This window comes from Equus przewalskii, chromosome 3 (assembly GCF_037783145.1).
Source record: "Equus przewalskii isolate Varuska chromosome 3, EquPr2, whole genome shotgun sequence".
NCBI classification, from domain to species: Eukaryota; Metazoa; Chordata; class Mammalia; order Perissodactyla; family Equidae; genus Equus; species Equus przewalskii.
This window is the reverse complement of record NC_091833.1, coordinates 107850121-107868649: the sequence shown is the minus strand read 5'-3', so window position 1 is coordinate 107868649 and position 18529 is coordinate 107850121. Positions and strand designations below refer to the sequence as shown.

Sequence of the window (18529 nt, the reverse complement as noted above, 5' to 3'; positions counted from 1 at the left end):
ATAGTGGTTCTCTCCATTTACTATAGAAACACGAGGTTCAAATTTGCTGGAGTTCAAGTTATATTTCAGGGGGAGATGTATATAATTCAGTAAGTTGGAAAATATAAATTAAACGTTGAAGAGCGTGGTTTTATAAAATTGATGATTCAAAGGTGATTCTTCAGCTTCCAAGCTGAGCCTTATTTTAGTGATGTGTTTTCCCTTGTGGTATGTTTTTCTTTCATGGAGAATAAATCAACTATAATCAAAAGTATTATAAAACTCTGAGAACTGAGTAAGAATAACACATTCATCTAAAGTGGAAACTGTGTTCCACATGTTCAGGTGTGAAAAGCATATTGCAGCCGTTTATTGACCTAAACAATGCATCATTGCAGCGTCCCTTCAAAGACAATATAGCATGGCAGTCTCACCTCAGGTTCTATGATTTCTCCATGCTTATTCCAGTGTCCTATTCTCTTGAGGAGGTTTCAAGTGCATCACACTTTAATGGCATTACCCTTGAAGGCATTGAATGCATTTGCCTATTTTTTTTTCCTTAGGTACACATGTAAAAATTATACACTTCAGAGTCCCATGTAAAAAAAAACAATGACCATATTTCATCCATTCATTCATCTATTTATTCATTTATTTAAAGATATGACTGCTACAGTTATTATTGCTGTGTAACCAATAACCCCAAAGTGCAGTGGCTTAAAACAATCATTTTATTATGCACATGGATTCTGTGAGTCAGGAATTTGAACAGAGCACAGCTGGTTGACTAATCTCTACTCCACAATATCTGGAGAAAATTTGAACCCTGGGAGGTGACTCAAGGTCTAGGGGCTGGAACATCCAAAGGCTTGTTCATGCACGTGCCTGGAGCCTTGGCTGCAACTGCCAAACAGAGCATGTACACACAGCCTTTCCCTGTGGCCTGCCTCCCTCACACAGTGTGGTGGCCTCAGAATAGTTGAACTTCTTATACGGCAGCTCATGACTCTAAGCACAAAAGTTCTAGAAAGCAACATAGAAACCACATCATCTTTTGTGACTCAGTCTCAGAAATCAGCCAGCAAGTCAGCATCACTTCCACCATACTCTGTTGGTCAATGTGGGGTCCACTCAGATACAAGGGGAAGGGAACTAGGCCCCCCTTCTTGATGGGAAGAGTGCCAAAGAATTTGTAGGTTTTGTTTTAAAACCACCGCAGGAGCACACTGAGACAGAACACAGGATTTTTTATTATGAGGAATAATGAAAAGGATATAACTATAGGCATGTCAGAGTTTAAAAATAATAAGGAATACTTCGAAAAATCTTATGACAATCAATTTAAAAACAAAGAAAAAGGACCATTTTCTAAAAATATATAACATGCTGAAACTGAAAAAGAAATGTAAAATCCAAATAGACTGATTAGCATTAAAGAAATTAAATCAGTGGTCAAAAATTGAGCTACTACTACACCCCGCCACACACACATAAACACGTATACACCTTTCTTCAAAGAAGACATACAACAAGCCAGTAAACTCAATGAATTACAGCGTTCAACACCACTGCTCATAAGGAAATGCAAATTAAAACCACAGTGAGACACCACTTCATACCTACTAGAATGACTATCATCAAAAAATGGGCAATAAGTGTTAGAGACGACGTGCAGGAATTGGAACGCTTGTACATGACTGACGGAATACAAAATGGTGCAGCCACTGTGGGAAACATTCTGGCAGTTCCTCAAGAAGTAAACAGAGAATCACTGTATGACCCCAAAATTCCACTCCTAGGTATTTACCTAAAAGAATTGAAAACAGAGACTCAAATGGATACTTGTAAGTGACTGTTCATAGCAGCATTAGTCACACTAGCCAAAAGGCGGAAACAACCCATGTCCGTCAGCAGATGACAGATAAGCAAAATGTGGAATATCTATACAATGGAGTATTAGCCTTAAAAAGGAATGAGGTACTGACACAAGCTACAACATGAATGAAACTTGAAAACATTATGCTAAGTGAATTAAGCCAAACACAAAAGGACAAATTTTGTATGATTCTGCTTATACAAAATAACTAGAACAGGCAAATTTATAGAGATGAAAGTGGGTTAGAGGTTACTAGGGACTGGGCTTGGTCACCAGAGGGAGGAATGTAGAGTTATGCTTAATGGGTACAAGAGTTTCTATCTGGGATGATTAAAAAGTTTTGGAAATTGATAATGGTAATGGTTGCACAACATTGTGAATATAACTAATGCCACTGAAGTGTACATTTAAAAATGGCTCAAATATATATTTTAAAGTTGCTAACAGAGTAGATTTTAAAAGTTCTCATCACAAGAAAAAGAAATTTGTAACTATGCGAGGTAATGGATCTTAACTAAACTTGTGGTAATCATTTTGCAATATATACATATATCAAATCATTATGTTGTATACCTAAAACAAATACAATGTTATATGTCAATTATATCTGAATAAAATGGAAAAATGGCTAAACTAATAAATTTTGTTATATATGTTTTACCACAGTAAAAAAAACTCTCCAGACTCAAAAGATTTTATAGACAAGTTCACAGAACAGATAATGTGTGCACGCATGTGTGTATGTGTGTGAGAGAGAGAGGTGAGAGAGAGAAACAGAGATAGAGACAGAGGGAGAGAGACAGAGAGAAGGACAGAGAGAGAGATTAATCTGCTTTTTTTGAGATGAGAATATCCTTTATACTAAAATAATACAAGAATAATGCAAGAAAGGAAAAACAGCTTCAGTTATGAACATAAAGGCAAAAACATCTGAATATTAGTAATTAAATCCAAAAACTAATTTTTCAAATATCTTGACCAAGGTTCGTGTATCCCAGCAATGCAAGAAAAGTTTGACATTAAGAAGTCTGTTAAGGGGCCAGCCCCATGGCCTAGTGGATAAGTTCAGTGCACTCCACTTCAGCGGCCCAGATTTGGTTCCCAGGCATGGACCTACACCATTCGTTGGCAGCCATGCTGTGGCAGTGACCCACATACAAAATAGAGGAAGATTGGCACAGATGTTAGCTAAGAGTGAATCTTCGTCAGAAAAAAAAAATTGCTAATGTGATTCACCACATTAAAAGATGAAAGAAGAAAAACATATTTGATTACCTCAAAAGATTTAAAAAAATAAGCTTGTGAAGTGTGATTCAACACCTGTTAGTGATTAAAAACTCTTGAGCCAGCCAGGAACACTTAACCTAAAAGAAGGAAATTTTTGCATTTTGATTTGAAACAAATCTGCTAGATTCATTTATTTTGCTTGCATAAAAATTTTTACAAGAAATGATGTTTCTGAATTATGTTTTTGAATAATTTCAGAATGTTATGAGGAAATATATAACTCTTATGAACTGGTTCAGTTTAGTTAAATATTAAAAGATAAGGGAGGTCATAATCAGAAAGTTAATTAGCACAAGAGTGGTGAACAAATCCTACCTCTTAGGATAGTTGACCACTTCAAGTAGATAGTCTCTTACAGTAAACACCTGCTATGGACTCACATGTTGAAACTCTAATGCTCAATATGCCTGTATTTGGAGACAGGGAGTTTAGGAGGTAATTAAGGTTAAATGAGGTCCTACGGGTTGAGCCCTAATCCAGTAGGATTGGTGGCCCTATTGGAAGAAGAAAAGAGAGAAAGAGCGTTATCTCTCTACCCATCCCAATGCACCAAGGAAAGACCATGTGAGGACCCAGCAAGAAGGCAGTCATCTACAAGCCAGGAAGAGAGCTCCCACCAGAAACCAAATGGACTGGCACCTTGATTTTGGATTTCCAAGCTTGCAGAACTGTGAGAAAATAAATCTCTATTGTTGAAACCTCTCAGTCTATGGTATTTTGTTAAAGCAGCCTGAGCTAAGACAACATCCACATTTTTTTCATTAGTAAACCTTACTGCACTTGCTGTGTGCCAAGATTTGACCAATATTAACTGAATAAATCTCATAACAACCTTCTAAAGTAGTTACTATTATTATTAACCTCATTTTATGGATGAGGAAATGGAAGTCCAGAGAAGTTAAGTTGACCAAGATCCTCAATTTTAAGATTCAGCATTCAGCTTCTTTGTCTCTTCTCCCCTCCTGGGACTCCACTAGATGCGGCGGACCCCTCAATTTCTCCTCCATGTCTTTCATACACTCTTTCCTATTTTCCATCTCTCTGAGCCACATTTTAATTTTTTAAATCTCTCTTTCCCATTATTAATTCTCTTTCTAGCTCTCTCATCAGTGGATTAACACTTCCTTTGCTTTAAAAAAAATCAGGACTTTATTATTAATTTCTAAAAGTTCTAGCTGATTCTTTTTCACATTTGCCTGATCTTTTCGTAGTATCTCACTCTTCTTTCATATTTTCAAAGCCTCCTTTTCAGTTCTCTTATGATCTTTGTTTTTGTATATTCTCCATTTGATCATTGTGTTATCAGAAGTTCTTGAGGATGCAGTAGTGCTCTCTGGTTGTCTGTAGACTCTTGATTGTTTCCTCCTGTGTTGTCTAACTTTGGATTGTGAGCTCATCTTCCCTGAGGTTTATCTGTGTCCACCCTGAAATGACTACTTGAAAGTGTGTCCCTCCAGAAAAGTTTTGTATCTTTCTTTTGTGCTCTTGCCCAGCACCCCACAGGGATCCAGTAGCCTGAGACCACTTTTTAAAATTTGTCACTTAGGGGGTTCCTAAAAGGTATTGGTAACATAAATAAGATCATTAAACAGCATAGTGCAAGCCAATGGTTATGAATCCTCTGGAGAATATTTTTCCCACCATGGGCAGAGCACACACTGACACAGACAAGTTGTCTTGTTGTCTCCTTGTGCCACATTAGATAATAAATAGTCTCTTTCAATCTAAGAACTGGTTCTTCCACTTCTGAGAGTTTTTCTTATATTACTACTTTGATAAATTCTACCTTTTCATTTTCTTGGTTCTCTCTTTCTGTAACTACAAGTGTGGAATTTCTTAACCTGAGATCCTCTCATTTTCTCTATGATACTTTTCTGTAAGGGTGATACGCTAGTTTTTTCATTGGAGGACCTGGAAAAGTCAATATCTGCGATCTGTTCTTTGTGACCATTCAGTTTCTCCAGAAAACAATTTTCCATGTTTTCCAATTTGATGCTGGTGGAGGTGGGACAGGGGGAAGGTATATGTTTATTGCCTCAGTTCTGTGGGAAGGAGTGTGCCCTGCCCACCTCTCCATTTCTTATCCGGTTTCCAGCCCTGAGACTCATCCATCCTCTGCCAAACCTGGGAACTTGAGACCAGTGTCTCTGGTTCAACTTCCATAGAGAAGAAAGGTGGCTTCTTGGACTGTAGATGGTGTTCTCTCAGTGTCTTCACATCATCTTCCCTCTGTGTGTGTCTGCCTCTATGCCCAAATCCCCCTTTTTATAAAGACACAGTCATATAGGATCAAAGCCCACCCTAATGACCTTATTTTAACTTGATTGCCTCTGTAATGACCCCATCTCCAAATGAGGTGACATTCTGAGGTAAGACTCCAACGTTTCTTCTTTGGAGGGACACAATTCAACCACCACCAAGCCTAATTCTGAGCTCTCTGGAGTTCTGCAGAGTGGACAAGCTCATTTTCTCATTCTTATGGCTACCTGGCCCCCACCACCACCACACACACACATACACATACACAGAGACCCAAATAAACACACACACGTATGCTTGGAGTGTGGCTTTCTTTGGTCTGTTCATTCCATTACTCATTATCTGCTTTGCCTCTTCTCCCACTTCCTTTGCTTTTTTGAGCCATAACATTTATATCCTCTTTCAGTAATTTTACAGGGATTAAAGAATAAGAGAGATTAGTCTGTACATTCAATCTTCCACATTTAACCAGAAAACTCTCCAGAGACACATTCGCCAGCGCGGCAAGCCCCTCCAGGGAGCCTTTGCCGCAGACGAGTTAGACACCCTCACCCTGCAATGGCGACCTTTTAAGATTTAACCACCCACCTCTGAGCATCACCTGTCTTCTACCACAAATGCCCAGTCACGCTGATGATACGAGGGAGGTTATTTTAAACCTTGACCTAATTTCTGCCCAGCTCCCGGGGCTGATTTCTCTTCGTCCTTCTCTTGTAGGCTGTGCTCCCCTGCTCACCCTGCATGTTTGTTGTGTTTAACTGCTGGAAGTAACCTGTCACTTTAAAAGAAAAAAAAGCGACTGAGTGACCTTCCTTAGGAACGGGTTGCTAAGCGGGTGTTTTTGCTTGGAGACGTGGCTGCAGCGTCCAGGGCACAGCCGAGGGGCCGCCCCAGCATTCAGCCTTCCCTTTGGGCTCTTTTAGAAGATTCAGCAATGCAACCCATCTCTTTCCACTTTCCACTCGTCCCAGAAAGCAGAATCGGCCAAGCGCCTTGGTAAAGTTCCTTAAGGTAAATCAGTTCTTCCCGGGAGCAGGGCTGCTGCAAGGGTGCCCTGCTTTCAGTTACCCGGCTTGGAGCTCAGTCTCTCCCCTGGGTACCCCGAACAGATTTAATGAATTGTAAATGTAGGCGTTCTCATCGTTACTATTAATATTTTAGTTTCTGGAATTGAAACGTAGAGCGTTACTAGGGCTGCTTTGATTTGAGCTACTGCCTGGTGTCTGGTTTGCAGGAAATGTCAGTTCAGCTCATCACAGCCCCTGCGAGGGATTCCTCCCAGATGGCCGGTCCCTCTGCTTCCTGCCTGGGACCTCCATGCCATCCTGTTCCATCCGGCCTCCCGGAAACCTTTGCTGCGTGTTGCAGTTCTGGGCCTTTCCATTCCAATTTGTTTGAGGGGTGAGGTACTAATTACTTCCCTCTTCCTGGCATCAGACAGAGAAGTAGCCATGACAGACACAGGGCTGCAGATTGCTGCTCTCTCCAAAAGACCTCAAGATAATCTGCAGCCGGAGATTTAAATTGATTATTTCCCTTCACTGCAAAGAGGTGCTATGAAAAGCTAATAAAATCCAATGGGAAATACACATCTATAATTGGATTTTCATATCACCTTTTCTGCAAATAAATTCAGCATGAGAATGAAATCTCTCTCAATATCTCTCTCCTAGAGCTTATTAAAAGCGTCGCTCATTCAAACATTTATGGAGCATCCACAGAGCACCAGGCAATGTGCTGAAGTCGAGAACATGCAAGAGTGAATTAGACCAGGTCAGAAGCTCCGAGTTTCCTGGCAAGACAGACCTATAAACAGTTCATAACAGTACAGTGAGCTGAGTGCCACAGGAGGTTTATCACAGGGTCTAAAGTGCTGAGAGCACAGCGGACTCCCCCCAGCCGGGGTGAGGGGGGTGCTGGGAGCACTCGGTTCATCATGGGTGTGCACTGGGCATGTATCACATAGCACAGCTCAAATATGGGATTTAAATGTGCTCTTCAAGGGCGATATGTGTTATATCAAGTTGATTAAATGATTCTATAAAGCTATAGGTCCCTAACCTTAAACGACAGGAAGCTATGGCTGGAATAACTTGTAGAATTAGGTAATAAATTTTAAAAAGGGGTGTGTGTGTGACCCCTGCCCAGGGTTCCAGGCTCCAGCTCTGCCAGTCTGGACAGAAAAAGCTAAGCACTGTACACAGGGAGAAATGCCGATGGGTGTGAGGGCAGGGGAAGGCTTCAGAAGCACCGTAAATAGAAACGGAAAGAAAACTGCCCACAGCCCAGCTGGGGCTAGGGAGAGAGGGCATACTGGTTATTGCAGCCAGAGGGTCGAACTTGGGAACCAAAGATAGTAAAGGGGGGCTTGACTGTCACCTAAGGTCTTTCTTATGCCTCCCGTACTATCCCCTAAGGTCTTTCCCTCCCTTCTCCTTTCTTCTACTTTTCCTCTCTACCACCACCTTGTCTTAATAATAACACCAGTGTTGAAAGCCTCGTCCAAGCCAGGCATTCTACTACGCAAATTTTATCATTTAACCCTTGTAAAATGATTACCCATTGAGGTGGGAATTATGATGGCAGGTTTACAGACATAGAAATGTGTCTCAGGGAGTTGAAGGCATTGCTCCAAGATCACACAGCTGATAAACAGAGCTGGATTTGGAACCCAGGTCCATATAATTTTTTACAAATTATAAATTTTCTATAAACCCATGTTTTCACTGTTCTGGAGTAGGACACATATACTGCATTGGTTTTTAAGCAGGCAAGGTTGAGATGCAGTGCATACAATGGTGCCCTTTTCAGACACCTTCATTCCTTTTCCCCTGCATCCTGTAGAATTTGTCACAGGGTCCTCTGGATAGGACTCTGATCTTCTGATGACCCTCAGAGATAGTCCATTTGTTTGGATGAAGGTGTCACTACTTTCATTGAAAAATATCTTTGGTTTCTGCACTGAGACAAATAAATCATTGACCTAAAATAGCCAAAGCCTGTTATCACTGGGGTGATGCTCCACTTCAGTTCAATCGTCACTATTTCCAGAAGAGTGGGCTAGCATAGAATGGTAACTGATAGCATTGCGAAAGCAAGAATAGGTGGCGAGGCAGAGAGGTAGAGTGGCAGGGAGGAAGACTCTGGAATCACAGAGTCCTGGGGTCAAATTCTGAATGTAACACTGAATATCTATAACCTTGGGCAAATCCTGTAACCTGTCAGAGGTTAAACTCAGAAGAAACCTGGGTTTCCTCCTACGTAAATTCAGGCCTATAGCACTAAGCTAGAAGAGTCATTGTGAGGCCTTGTGATCGCATATATCTAGAGAGAGCACAAAATAAGTCTGCAGTAAGTCATGGCTCTTATTTTGATGTTGTCAGTAGAAATATATTATAAGTGTTCAATGCAAGTGGGGATGAAAAGCTGCATATTAAAGTTGGGCAATATTAATTTATCTTTTCTAAGGAACAGTGTTCATAAAAAAATTAACTTTATTGTCACTTGATTTCCTTAGAAACTCACTCAAAAGTAATGATCAGGAAAGGATGGGAAGAAAAAAATCAACCCCACCATATTTTTCATTTTCTACTTCTATTTCTTTCACATAGAATGTATTTTTTTAATTTATTGAGAAAGAATTTTTTTTAGTCACTAAAATATATCACAGTTCTTTTTTTCCAGTTCATAATTACCAGAGCTGTTTATTACAGAGCTTTCATGTCCTGTGGCATTTCATTTTTATTATCTGCCCCTCCTTCTCTCTGGATTACTTCCTCACTCTTTTATTTTCCTAGCAGCTTTCATCATTTCCCTTCCTCTGTTTTTTGTGTCCCATGAGGCGGTCTGGATGGGAGGCAATAGAATTTGAGATGTTTTATTTCCCTTTAACGTGCTAATAGGGTCAATGAAAGCTTGAACCCCTCAGAAAAGCTGCTTAAATGACTGAGTCCCACTTAGGATTCGGATTCCACAGATATGAGGAAGGGCGTACAATTTGTCAGCCCTGATGTTTGTCCCCATGTTTTCTCATTTAATGCTTTGCAGCAGCCCAAAGAGGACAATGAAGCTTTGAAGAGCTCCAGAATGTGGTCATGGAGACACAGTCAGTATATAGTGATTTAGTCCTCCATTCAGCAAATATTTATTGAGCGTCTGCTGGGTGCCAATGTCCTAGGCTCTGGAGGTAAACAGTGAATGAATGTCCTGCTGTCCGGAAGCTTATGTTTCAATGTGAATGGGCAGACAATAACAAAAAAATACATATGTTGACTAGTGATGAGTACTATGGAAAAAGAAATCACTATAAGGTGGTTAGGGAGTTCCAGGAGGTTATCATTATATTGTGAGTTTTCAGGGAAGACCTCTCTGATAAAATGAAATTTGAGCAGAACTGAATTCTGAAGGAATTGAAAGAGAGAGAGCAATGCAGATATCTCGGGAAAGAGAGTTCTAGGCAGAGGGAACAGCAAGTGCAAAGGCCCTGAGGCAAGAGAATTCAAGTGCAGATCGTGTAGGGCCTTATAGGCTATTGAAAGGATTTGGGATTTTACTCTGTTGAGAAAGGGAAGTCATTGGAGGATTGTGAGTGGAGTGATGACACAATCTCACTTAAATTTTAAACAATTCGCTCTCAGTTCAATGTAGAGAATAGATTGTAGGTAAGCAAGGTGGGAAGCAGAGAAGATAGGAGGTTCTTGCACTAGGTCATGTGAGAGACGATGGTGCTTGAGCAGAGTGATAACAGTGGAGGTGCTTGGATTTGCAATATAATTTGAAGGCAAAGCTGGCAGGATTTCTGATGGATTGGATGTGGTGTGTCCTATTAGAGTCAGAAAGGAGTCAAGAATGGCTCTAAGATTTCTGGCCTGAGCAAAACGGAGTTCTGTTTATTGCAACAAGGAAGATTGCAGGACAAGCAGATTCAGGGGTGATGAGGAGGAGCTTTGTTTGGCGCATGTTAGGCCAAGTGAAGGCATCCATCAAGCACTTGAATGATTGAGCCTGGAGTTCTGGGGAGATGTGTGGGCCTAGGACCCCCTACATTTGGGGAGTGTCAGTGAGTGGATAGTATTTAAAGCCAAGAGACAGGAGGAAACGGCCAGGGGGACAAGTTGGTCAAGGCTGGGCCCCAGGCGCCCCCACATATAGTGGTTGGGAGATGAGGAGAAACCAGCCCAGGAGTTTGAGAAGGAGCAGCCAGTGCGTAGGAGGAAAACCAGAAGAACGTGTCCCAGAAGCCAAGTGAAGGAAATATTTCAATAAAAAGAAAGTAATGGTGGGGGGGGGGGGCTGGCACCATGGCCGAGTGGTTACGTTCGCGCTCCACTGCAGGCGGCCCAGTGTTTCGTTGGTTCGAATCCTGGGCACAGACATGGCACTGCTCATCAAACCACACTGAGGTAGCGTCCCACATGCCACAACTAGAAGGACCCACAACAAAGAATATACAACTATGTACTGGGGGGCTTTGGGGAGAAAAAGGAAAAAAATTTAAAAATCTTAAAAAAAAGAAAGTAATGGGTCAGTTTCACTAATAAATGCATCTTACATGTTAAATAAGATGAGGACTGAGGATTGATCACTTAGATGTGGTGACACAGGGATCACTGGGGACCTTGTCAAGAGCAGGTTCATGGAGTGCTGGGCCCAGAACACTGATTCAGAAAGAGAGGGTTTGAGGAGTTTTCCTGTAGAGGGTTGAAAAGTTGAGCCATAGCTGGAAAGAGAGGTGAAGTCCAGAGAGAGCTTTTTTAAGGAAAGGACCGATTACAGCACTTTGTAAACTGATGAGCATGAGCCAACAGAGCAGCAGGAAATAATTATCCAGATGAAAGGGAGAAGTTGTCTGGATCAAGGTCCTAGAGGAGGGGAGGGTATGGGACCTGCACCCATGCAGAGGCCCTGGCCCAGATGGGAGCAGGGATGGGTCGCGCTAGCAAGTGGAAGCAGAGGAGGTGACACAACTCAGGGAGGTTAGACAGGGGGTGTGGAAGCCCACTCTGGTCTCATCTCCTTGCTCATGAAATGAGAACCAAGGTCAAGGGTAAAGGGTGAAGAGCGGTGGGAAGGTAGAAGTTTGAGGAGAGACGAGAAGATGTGAATAGTCCTTCAGGGACTGGATTCCCTCCAAGGGCAGAACTTTTCCCAGCTCCCACCTGCAACACAGTAAAACCAGGCTCATTGCCAGGCCCATGGGGACAGAGGGTCTGGCACCCTTCTTTTTCCTCTAGTGCTCATTTCCACCAATCCTGGTTCTGCAAGAATGTACTCCTTGTGTGTGGAGTCCACTCTGCTCAAACACCTCACTCACCATCAAGAGCGGCTTCATATTTATCAATGGCCAGAAAGATGTCTCAATGATTTCAGAAGAACTGACTTCTTGTTTGTTCTTTGCCGGTCAGGGAGCAGTCATCACAGCCAAAATGAATCCCCAGGAAGAAAAAGTGAAAATAATTACCGAGGTAAGTGTTTGCTCAGATGTCTCCAAAGGGATGTGTGTGTGTGTGTGTGTGTGTACTACACTCATGTCACATGTGTTTGTGAGTGAGGAAGTTAGGCCGGCAACAAGCATTTATTGCACACCTACTGCATGCAGAAGGGGTGGTGATGGAGGAGGAAATGCAGCCCTGCAGACACTCCAAGGTATCCCTCTGCTTGGATGCTCTGAGGCTGCTTTGTGACCCTGTCGTGAGTTCCGACACACAGCAGTTCTAAGTAACACCTGCTACTGGGTCCAGCTCTGCCTGAAGCACATTGATTTCTAAAGAAATTCAGAATGAAGGTAACAACTGTAGGTTGTGACTGATAATAAAATTCGCTCTCACGGAGTCCTACAGTTTCCAACTCATTGTGTGCAAAACATCATGAAACACTGTCTGGACCAGAGAAGGGAGGCTGTCGCCAACTTGGAGACCACAGACCTCAAACAGAGGAGAAAGTATTCCTCTGGATCCTTGCTTCTCTCTTGGCTCAGGGGCTCACTAACTTGAGACCACAGAGGCAAAAATGGAAACCATACGCTGCTTTCAATAGGGCACTTCAAAAAGCCTGAAGGACCACATTAGCCAGATAAAACCATGCAGATAAGCTTTAAGCAAGACATCAAGTACTGACAAGCCACGTAAATCTACATTTGTTTATTCATTCATGCAACAAATATGTATCCTTCCTCCGCTCCCTGGAGATATGACAGTGAAACAACTCTGTGCCCTCAGGGAGTTTACATTCTACCTAATTTGAAGTCCTGCTGGACAGTTTTCCATTGATGGAGGATCAAAACAATACTGGACAGCCAAAGACGACCAAGATTTCTCACAAGCCCATCACAAGCCAAAAAGAACTTACTTGAATTAAGAACCGCACTTGTGCACCTCACTCTTGCCATCATCTTTAATCCAAGTTGGTGAATTCCTGAGCTAAGAACACTGCCCACGCAATGGGCCTTGAATCAGGAGGCCCTAGTGAGGACAGGGCTTATGCTTAGAGCAGGAGGCAGACAGACCAGGTCCTGCAGATGGAGGAACAGCTCAGGCTATGCCTGTTCCCTGGTTGGGGCCTCCATTCTCTCCTCTGTAGCTGAAGTCCATGTCATCCCTAATCCCAACGGCCAAGGGCACTGACGTACAGTTGGAGCCTTGCCCAGTGACCTGCATGATGTTTCTTTGAAATCTTAAATCATTAAAATCCACGCTTTGTGTTCCAAGTTTATTTCAGCATAAGAAAAAAAAATCCCAATTTTAGAAAAAACTTTCTAATAAATTCGGTGTACCAAGGAGAGGTTGTGGGTTTATCTTGCAACCTCTTTTACATGCAGAGGTGCTTGTGCCCCAATTTGTAAAACTCTAAGAGCAGAAAAGTTTGAAGCTTGAACATTTTAGAGCATTCGGCTTTAACATTTTATGACTAAGACTTTAGAGAGGGTCATGTGGAAAAAGAAAACCAAGTTTGCACTGTTAAAGGATTTCTCCCTTTTCAAAAAGATCTGCTATTATCTCATTTAAATTGAAACTTCTGCGATGATTTAACATATATCCCCATTTCTCTCTACCTGAGAGTAAGGGGAGCAGGGAAGCCCAAACCTGGAAACCCTTTCTATGGTTCTGATGTCGTCCTGTGCCGGGTTTCCTGTCTGGGCCAGAACGTCTGTCCTGGCAGGTTTGCTGTTCATGGCCTTCATTAGATTGTGACTTTTGAGGGCAGGGAGTATCTCTGTGCCCCCAGGGCCTGGGACATAGTAAGCGCTCAGTAAGAGTTCTGTGCAGAGTGAGGATCTCAGACAATGGAAGCTCCCCTGTCCATCACCTCATTTACAATGTTTTGATTTGAAACAACTTTTCATGAACATGTCCATTTTGAGAAGAGCAGATCTCATCAACGGTCCCTTCACTCACACTCAACGTTAGTGGGTGGAGGCCTGAGGTCAAGATGCTGATGTTAATTTTAATACCTAAAAATGACACCCCTCTTCCTCTCTTAACATTCTTTCCCAAATTACACACTTACCAAGTGATGACTCTTCCATTTGCATTTTGAACAAAGGAATTCGTTGAAAATGACGAGGATGCAGATGTGGGAAGACAGAAGACCTCCAGAGTTCAAAGACGAAAAAGAAAGAAACAGGTAGGGAGTAACAAGAAACACGTGCATGTTTCTTGGGCTGTTTCTGTGTATTGGGCGGTTGATTAACAACCTGCCTGCAACCCACATCCTCCTCTGGGTACCAATATTTTCCCTTCTCTGGAAGAGGCAGGATGCAGAGGGATGGTCTGGGTGTAGGACCCTGTGTGGGGTCTCATGGATGACCCTCACAAGAAGCTGTGGTCAGTGCTTGGAGCATTTTTCCTCTAAGGTTTTTTCCTATCTCCTGAGAGAGAAGGCTAGAGATGACAGAAGCAGTCCTTTTAGTGTTGTCATCAAAGGCCATAAACTAAGACAGCCGATAGATGGCAGTGCAGGATTACAAACCTTGGGGAACTTCCCCCTTTCTCCAACTCCAAGCCCAAATTCCACTTCAGTCTAAGCCCGAGGCCAACTCCGTCTCCCGAGCCTGCTGGCACTCCCTCCCCAGCTCTGCTCCCTACAGGGGTTGCCCTCCTCAGCTCGGAGTATCCCGTGCCAGACCACCCTTCTCAAGGTAAATGAATTCCCGTGTAAGGAGTTATTGTCCTCTGAGGGGGGAGGCAGGGAAGATCTTGTGGAGGGGCGATTTGCTTGGAATAATTCAGATGCCAACAGGGGAGGCAGAGGGGGGAGCGCCATTTTGAGCCAGCAGCCACGTGATGGAGCTGCCTGGAAAGAGATGGCCGTGGAGGCGGGGAAGTGGGGAAGTGGGGAGGGCACCAGGAGAGCCCAAGTCAGGGAAGAAATCCCCCTCTCAGCTCCCACCTTGCCCAGCACGCTCCCGTTGAGACAAGCTGGGCAGAGGAGCTGCCTTCTGCTTCTAGGATGGAGCCGCCCCTGGGAGGGCCCACGGGGAGGGAGGCGCTGCCTGACCACGTGGCCTGTCCCTCCAGCCACTCAGGGTGTTTAACACCTTCTTGCAGGGTCAGCTAGGGCTTCTGCAACCAGGGCCAGGGGGCCCACCAAGACAGCAGAGGATCCAATGCAAATGAAAAGCTTTCAAGTCCTTAGCTCGAAGACCACGGGCACAGTGAGCAGTGGTGAGCTGGGCTAGAGGTGTGGAGCTTGGACTGAACAGGAGAAAGGGGCAGGGATGCAGAGGAAAATATAATACAAGCATTGCAGTTCCTAGGCATCACCTTGTTAACGCAACCCACACAGGAGCCCTGATCGCAGACAAAGGAGCAGTCACTGGGGTGTGGCAAGAAATCCAGAGGCGGCACTTCAGAATAACATGGGAATTTTTTTTTTTTTAATTAGATGCCTCAGGTCTACCCCAGGCTATTTATTTAAATCAGAATCTCTGTGCTTTGCACAATGCCTGGTACCTAGCAACACTTCCGGGAATGGGCCACCTTTATTTTCCTTTTACAGATGACAAAGCAAAGCACAGGAAGTTAAGGAACTGGCCCAGAGTGCCACAGTAACTGAGTCTGGAGGCAGGCCTTTGTCTGGCCCCAAGGGCCATCACTCACCTGTGGCTTCCACCAGGGTTTCTCACCCGCCACCCCTCCTCTGAGAGTTTGGGAAGGAACCGGAGGCTATTTATTCTTGGGGACCCCCAAAGGTGGACGCAGTATTTGCCCAGAATTATCCAGAGACACATTAGCAGCTGTTTCCAAATGATTTGGAGTTTGGAACTAATGGGCTGATTGTGACTTTGCTGCTTCCCTTTTCCTTCAAATTTCTGCAGAACTGTACACATTATACCTAGAAAAAGTGAAAATATTCATTTTATTTGAGGGTGCCTCGGTCATTTCCTGAGAAATCTCCTAGAGAAACTCTGGGTTGGTCCACTTCCCAGGGGGTGACCACAGTGACTCAGGTGACAGGGAGCAAAATTCTCTGGATTTAATCGGATTAAAGCCTTGTCCCTTCGCTAAGTGACCCACCTCATCCTAAGAAAAGAACTGAGTCAACCACAGCCCCATGAGTCACAACTCTGACCATCTGCCCATAGCTGCCGACTGCTGGCCCCGACGAAATGGTGTCTGAAAAGTCCCATCTTGGCGACCAGAAGGAGCCTGGGCACGAAGATCCCAACGCTGACGCTCGCCCCCTGAGCATGCCAACCCGACGGGGCCCGAGGAGTAAGTGTCTCTCAGTTCAGTTGACCCAGGATTTATTAACCGCCTACTGTGATCAGCATAAAGCAATATGGGGGTTTTTACCGGTATTATTTTTCATATACGCCACTGCCCTCCACCACACTTCACCCCAACTCTGTGGCTAATTTTCTAGGTTAGCATCTGTCTGGGAGACGGAACATATAGCTCCAGGACATATTTATATAACCACATAAGCTTGGAAGTGTTAATTGAAATAGAAATGGTGCAGATAATCAAATATATAAAAATTCAAAGGAAGGTGACAGAGTTAGGAAGGCCTGTGTGTCAGTGAAGTGGGACTTGACTCAGATGTTGGAAGACGTGAGGGAGTTTCTGAGGCGCTCGGCTACCTTGCCCCTTGAGGACCTCTGCACTTATCACACACACACACACACACACACACATACACACACACACTCTACCTTCTCTCCTCCAAGAACCTTGGCCTGTATTTACAGCATTTGCTCTTCCCCAGTACAGTGAACATCATTAATTATCTGCTCCTGGTGTGGAAAATGATTACCCCTCACTTGTTGCTTTTCATGAAAAGTGGATTAGACAAGTCGAGAAGTATGTTACACTTTCCAATCGGTACCTAATTATGACACAATTGTTGCCCTATTTCCTTGTAGCAGAGCTGGGGAATAAAGTAACTGTTGGAATTTAGAGGGCTTTAGAAGCAAGCTCATCTGAGGTCCAACCCTGAGAAAATGCAGTTCCCATCGAAGAACAGTGATACATCAGAGCTGTTACAAGTTAGTGAAACAGAACCAAGCTTTATTCCATACAGTTGCCACTTATTCATTTTTGAAGATTATAACTTATCTTAGCTCAGGCTACCTTAACAAAATACCATAGACTGGGTGGCTCAAATAACAGACATTTATTTCTCACCTTTCTGGAGGCTGGAAGTCCAAGATCAGGGCGCCAGCAGTGTCAGTTTCCAGTGAGACCTCTCTTCCTGGCTTGTAGGCAGCCACCACCTCTCAGTACGTTCACATGGCCTTTTCTTGGGCAGGAGGGTGGGGGAGTCCATCAAATTCTCTGGTGTCTCTTCTTAAAAGGACACTAATCCAATTGTATCAGGGCCCCACCATATGACTTCATTTAACCTTAATTACCTCCTTACAGTCTCTATCTCCAAATACCACCACATTGAGGATTAGGGCTTCAACATATGAATTTTGCAGGGGCACACTACTGAACATTTAGGTAGTTATTTTAAAATCAAGGCAAAAATGTCAGAGTGGGTAATCAGAAATAAAGGCTCTGTGGCGTAATGAAAAGTGGATTCTTTCCTTATTTCTAAAATGGGGAAAATACTGTACACTACCACCATGGGGGTGCCTGAGGATCCAATCAAAAAAGGATGAGGAAGTATTTTAAATATTTTATTATTTATTTTATTTATTTATTTTATTATTTATTAGATAAATGCACAGTAATTAAGGTGTTTGAGAGTGAGATAAGAGTTTTAATCTATGCACTAGTCCAAATATAAAAAATAAAAAAGCACAGTTTCTGATTGGAGAAGAGGAGAACAATACAAAGCTAAGATTTGCCTGCTTGAGCAAAGTCTTGACCAGCCGGCATCTGGGCAGCCCTGGAGCACTGAAAGCTGTTGCTGATTGGGGCGCACTCGTGGGCCAAGATGTAGAGAAAACATCCCTAGGAGGGAGGTGGAGATGCCTGGTGGATAAGAAGCCTGTGTGGCCAGATATCAGCCCCAAATGAGAGGTGAAGACCAGCAGAAAGTCAGCCACATGTTCAAGAGAGCAGAACAGGTTTTGTTAATTACAGTAGCTCCCCCCCCCCACCCTTATCCACGGGGAATATGTTCCGAGATCCCCAGTAGATGCCTGAAACTGAGGATAGTACTGAACCCTATATATACCATGTTTGTCCCTATCCCTTCATACCTATGATAAAGTTTAATTTATAAATTAGGCACAGTAAGAGATTAAAAATAACTAATAATAAAATAGAACGATTATAACAATATACTGTAATAAAAGTTACCATAGATCTTAGTAACCTTCCGCATATGATTTTATTTCTTCCCTTATTATTACGTCGAGAACTTTCACCTTTTCACTTAAAGGAAGCACTTTATGGCTTCTCTTTGGCATATCTGAACTGCCAGCATCACTACTCTTGCACTTTGGGGCTATTATTAAGTAAAATAAGGGTTACTTGAACACAAGCATTGTGACACATAACAGTCAATCTGATAATGAAATGGCTGCTAAGTAACTAAAGGGTGTGTAGTGTTTACAGCATGAATCCCCTGAACAAAAGGATGATTCACGTCCAGGGTGGGACAGAGCAGGACAGAGCGAGATTCCATCTCACTACTCAGAACCACACACAATTTAAAACATGTGAATTGTTTATTTCT

At 43.1% G+C, this 18529-nt stretch overlaps 1 protein-coding gene across 32 annotated transcripts in view; it reads left to right on the top strand.

Moving 5' to 3' along the window:
* The first annotated feature begins 6079 nt into the window (after positions 1-6079).
* Positions 6080-18529, top strand: part of CC2D2A (coiled-coil and C2 domain containing 2A) — a 116039-nt gene continuing 103589 nt past the window's right edge. For 8 of the 32 annotated variants that reach the window (XM_070613201.1, XM_070613193.1, XM_070613203.1 and 5 more), the window contains exons 1-5: positions 6080-6412; positions 7075-7174; positions 11806-11865; positions 13943-14023; positions 15984-16113. In XM_070613201.1, the coding sequence (XP_070469302.1) occupies positions 11827-11865; positions 13943-14023; positions 15984-16113 (250 nt within the window). In that variant the 5' untranslated portion in view covers positions 6080-6412; positions 7075-7174; positions 11806-11826. Of the gene's footprint in view, positions 6413-7074; positions 7175-9448; positions 9588-11805; positions 11866-13942; positions 14024-14398; positions 14538-14946; positions 15064-15983; positions 16114-18529 lie in introns of those variants that run through there. The other 24 variants (XM_070613210.1, XM_070613206.1, XM_070613205.1 and 21 more) reach the window with 13 other exon arrangements.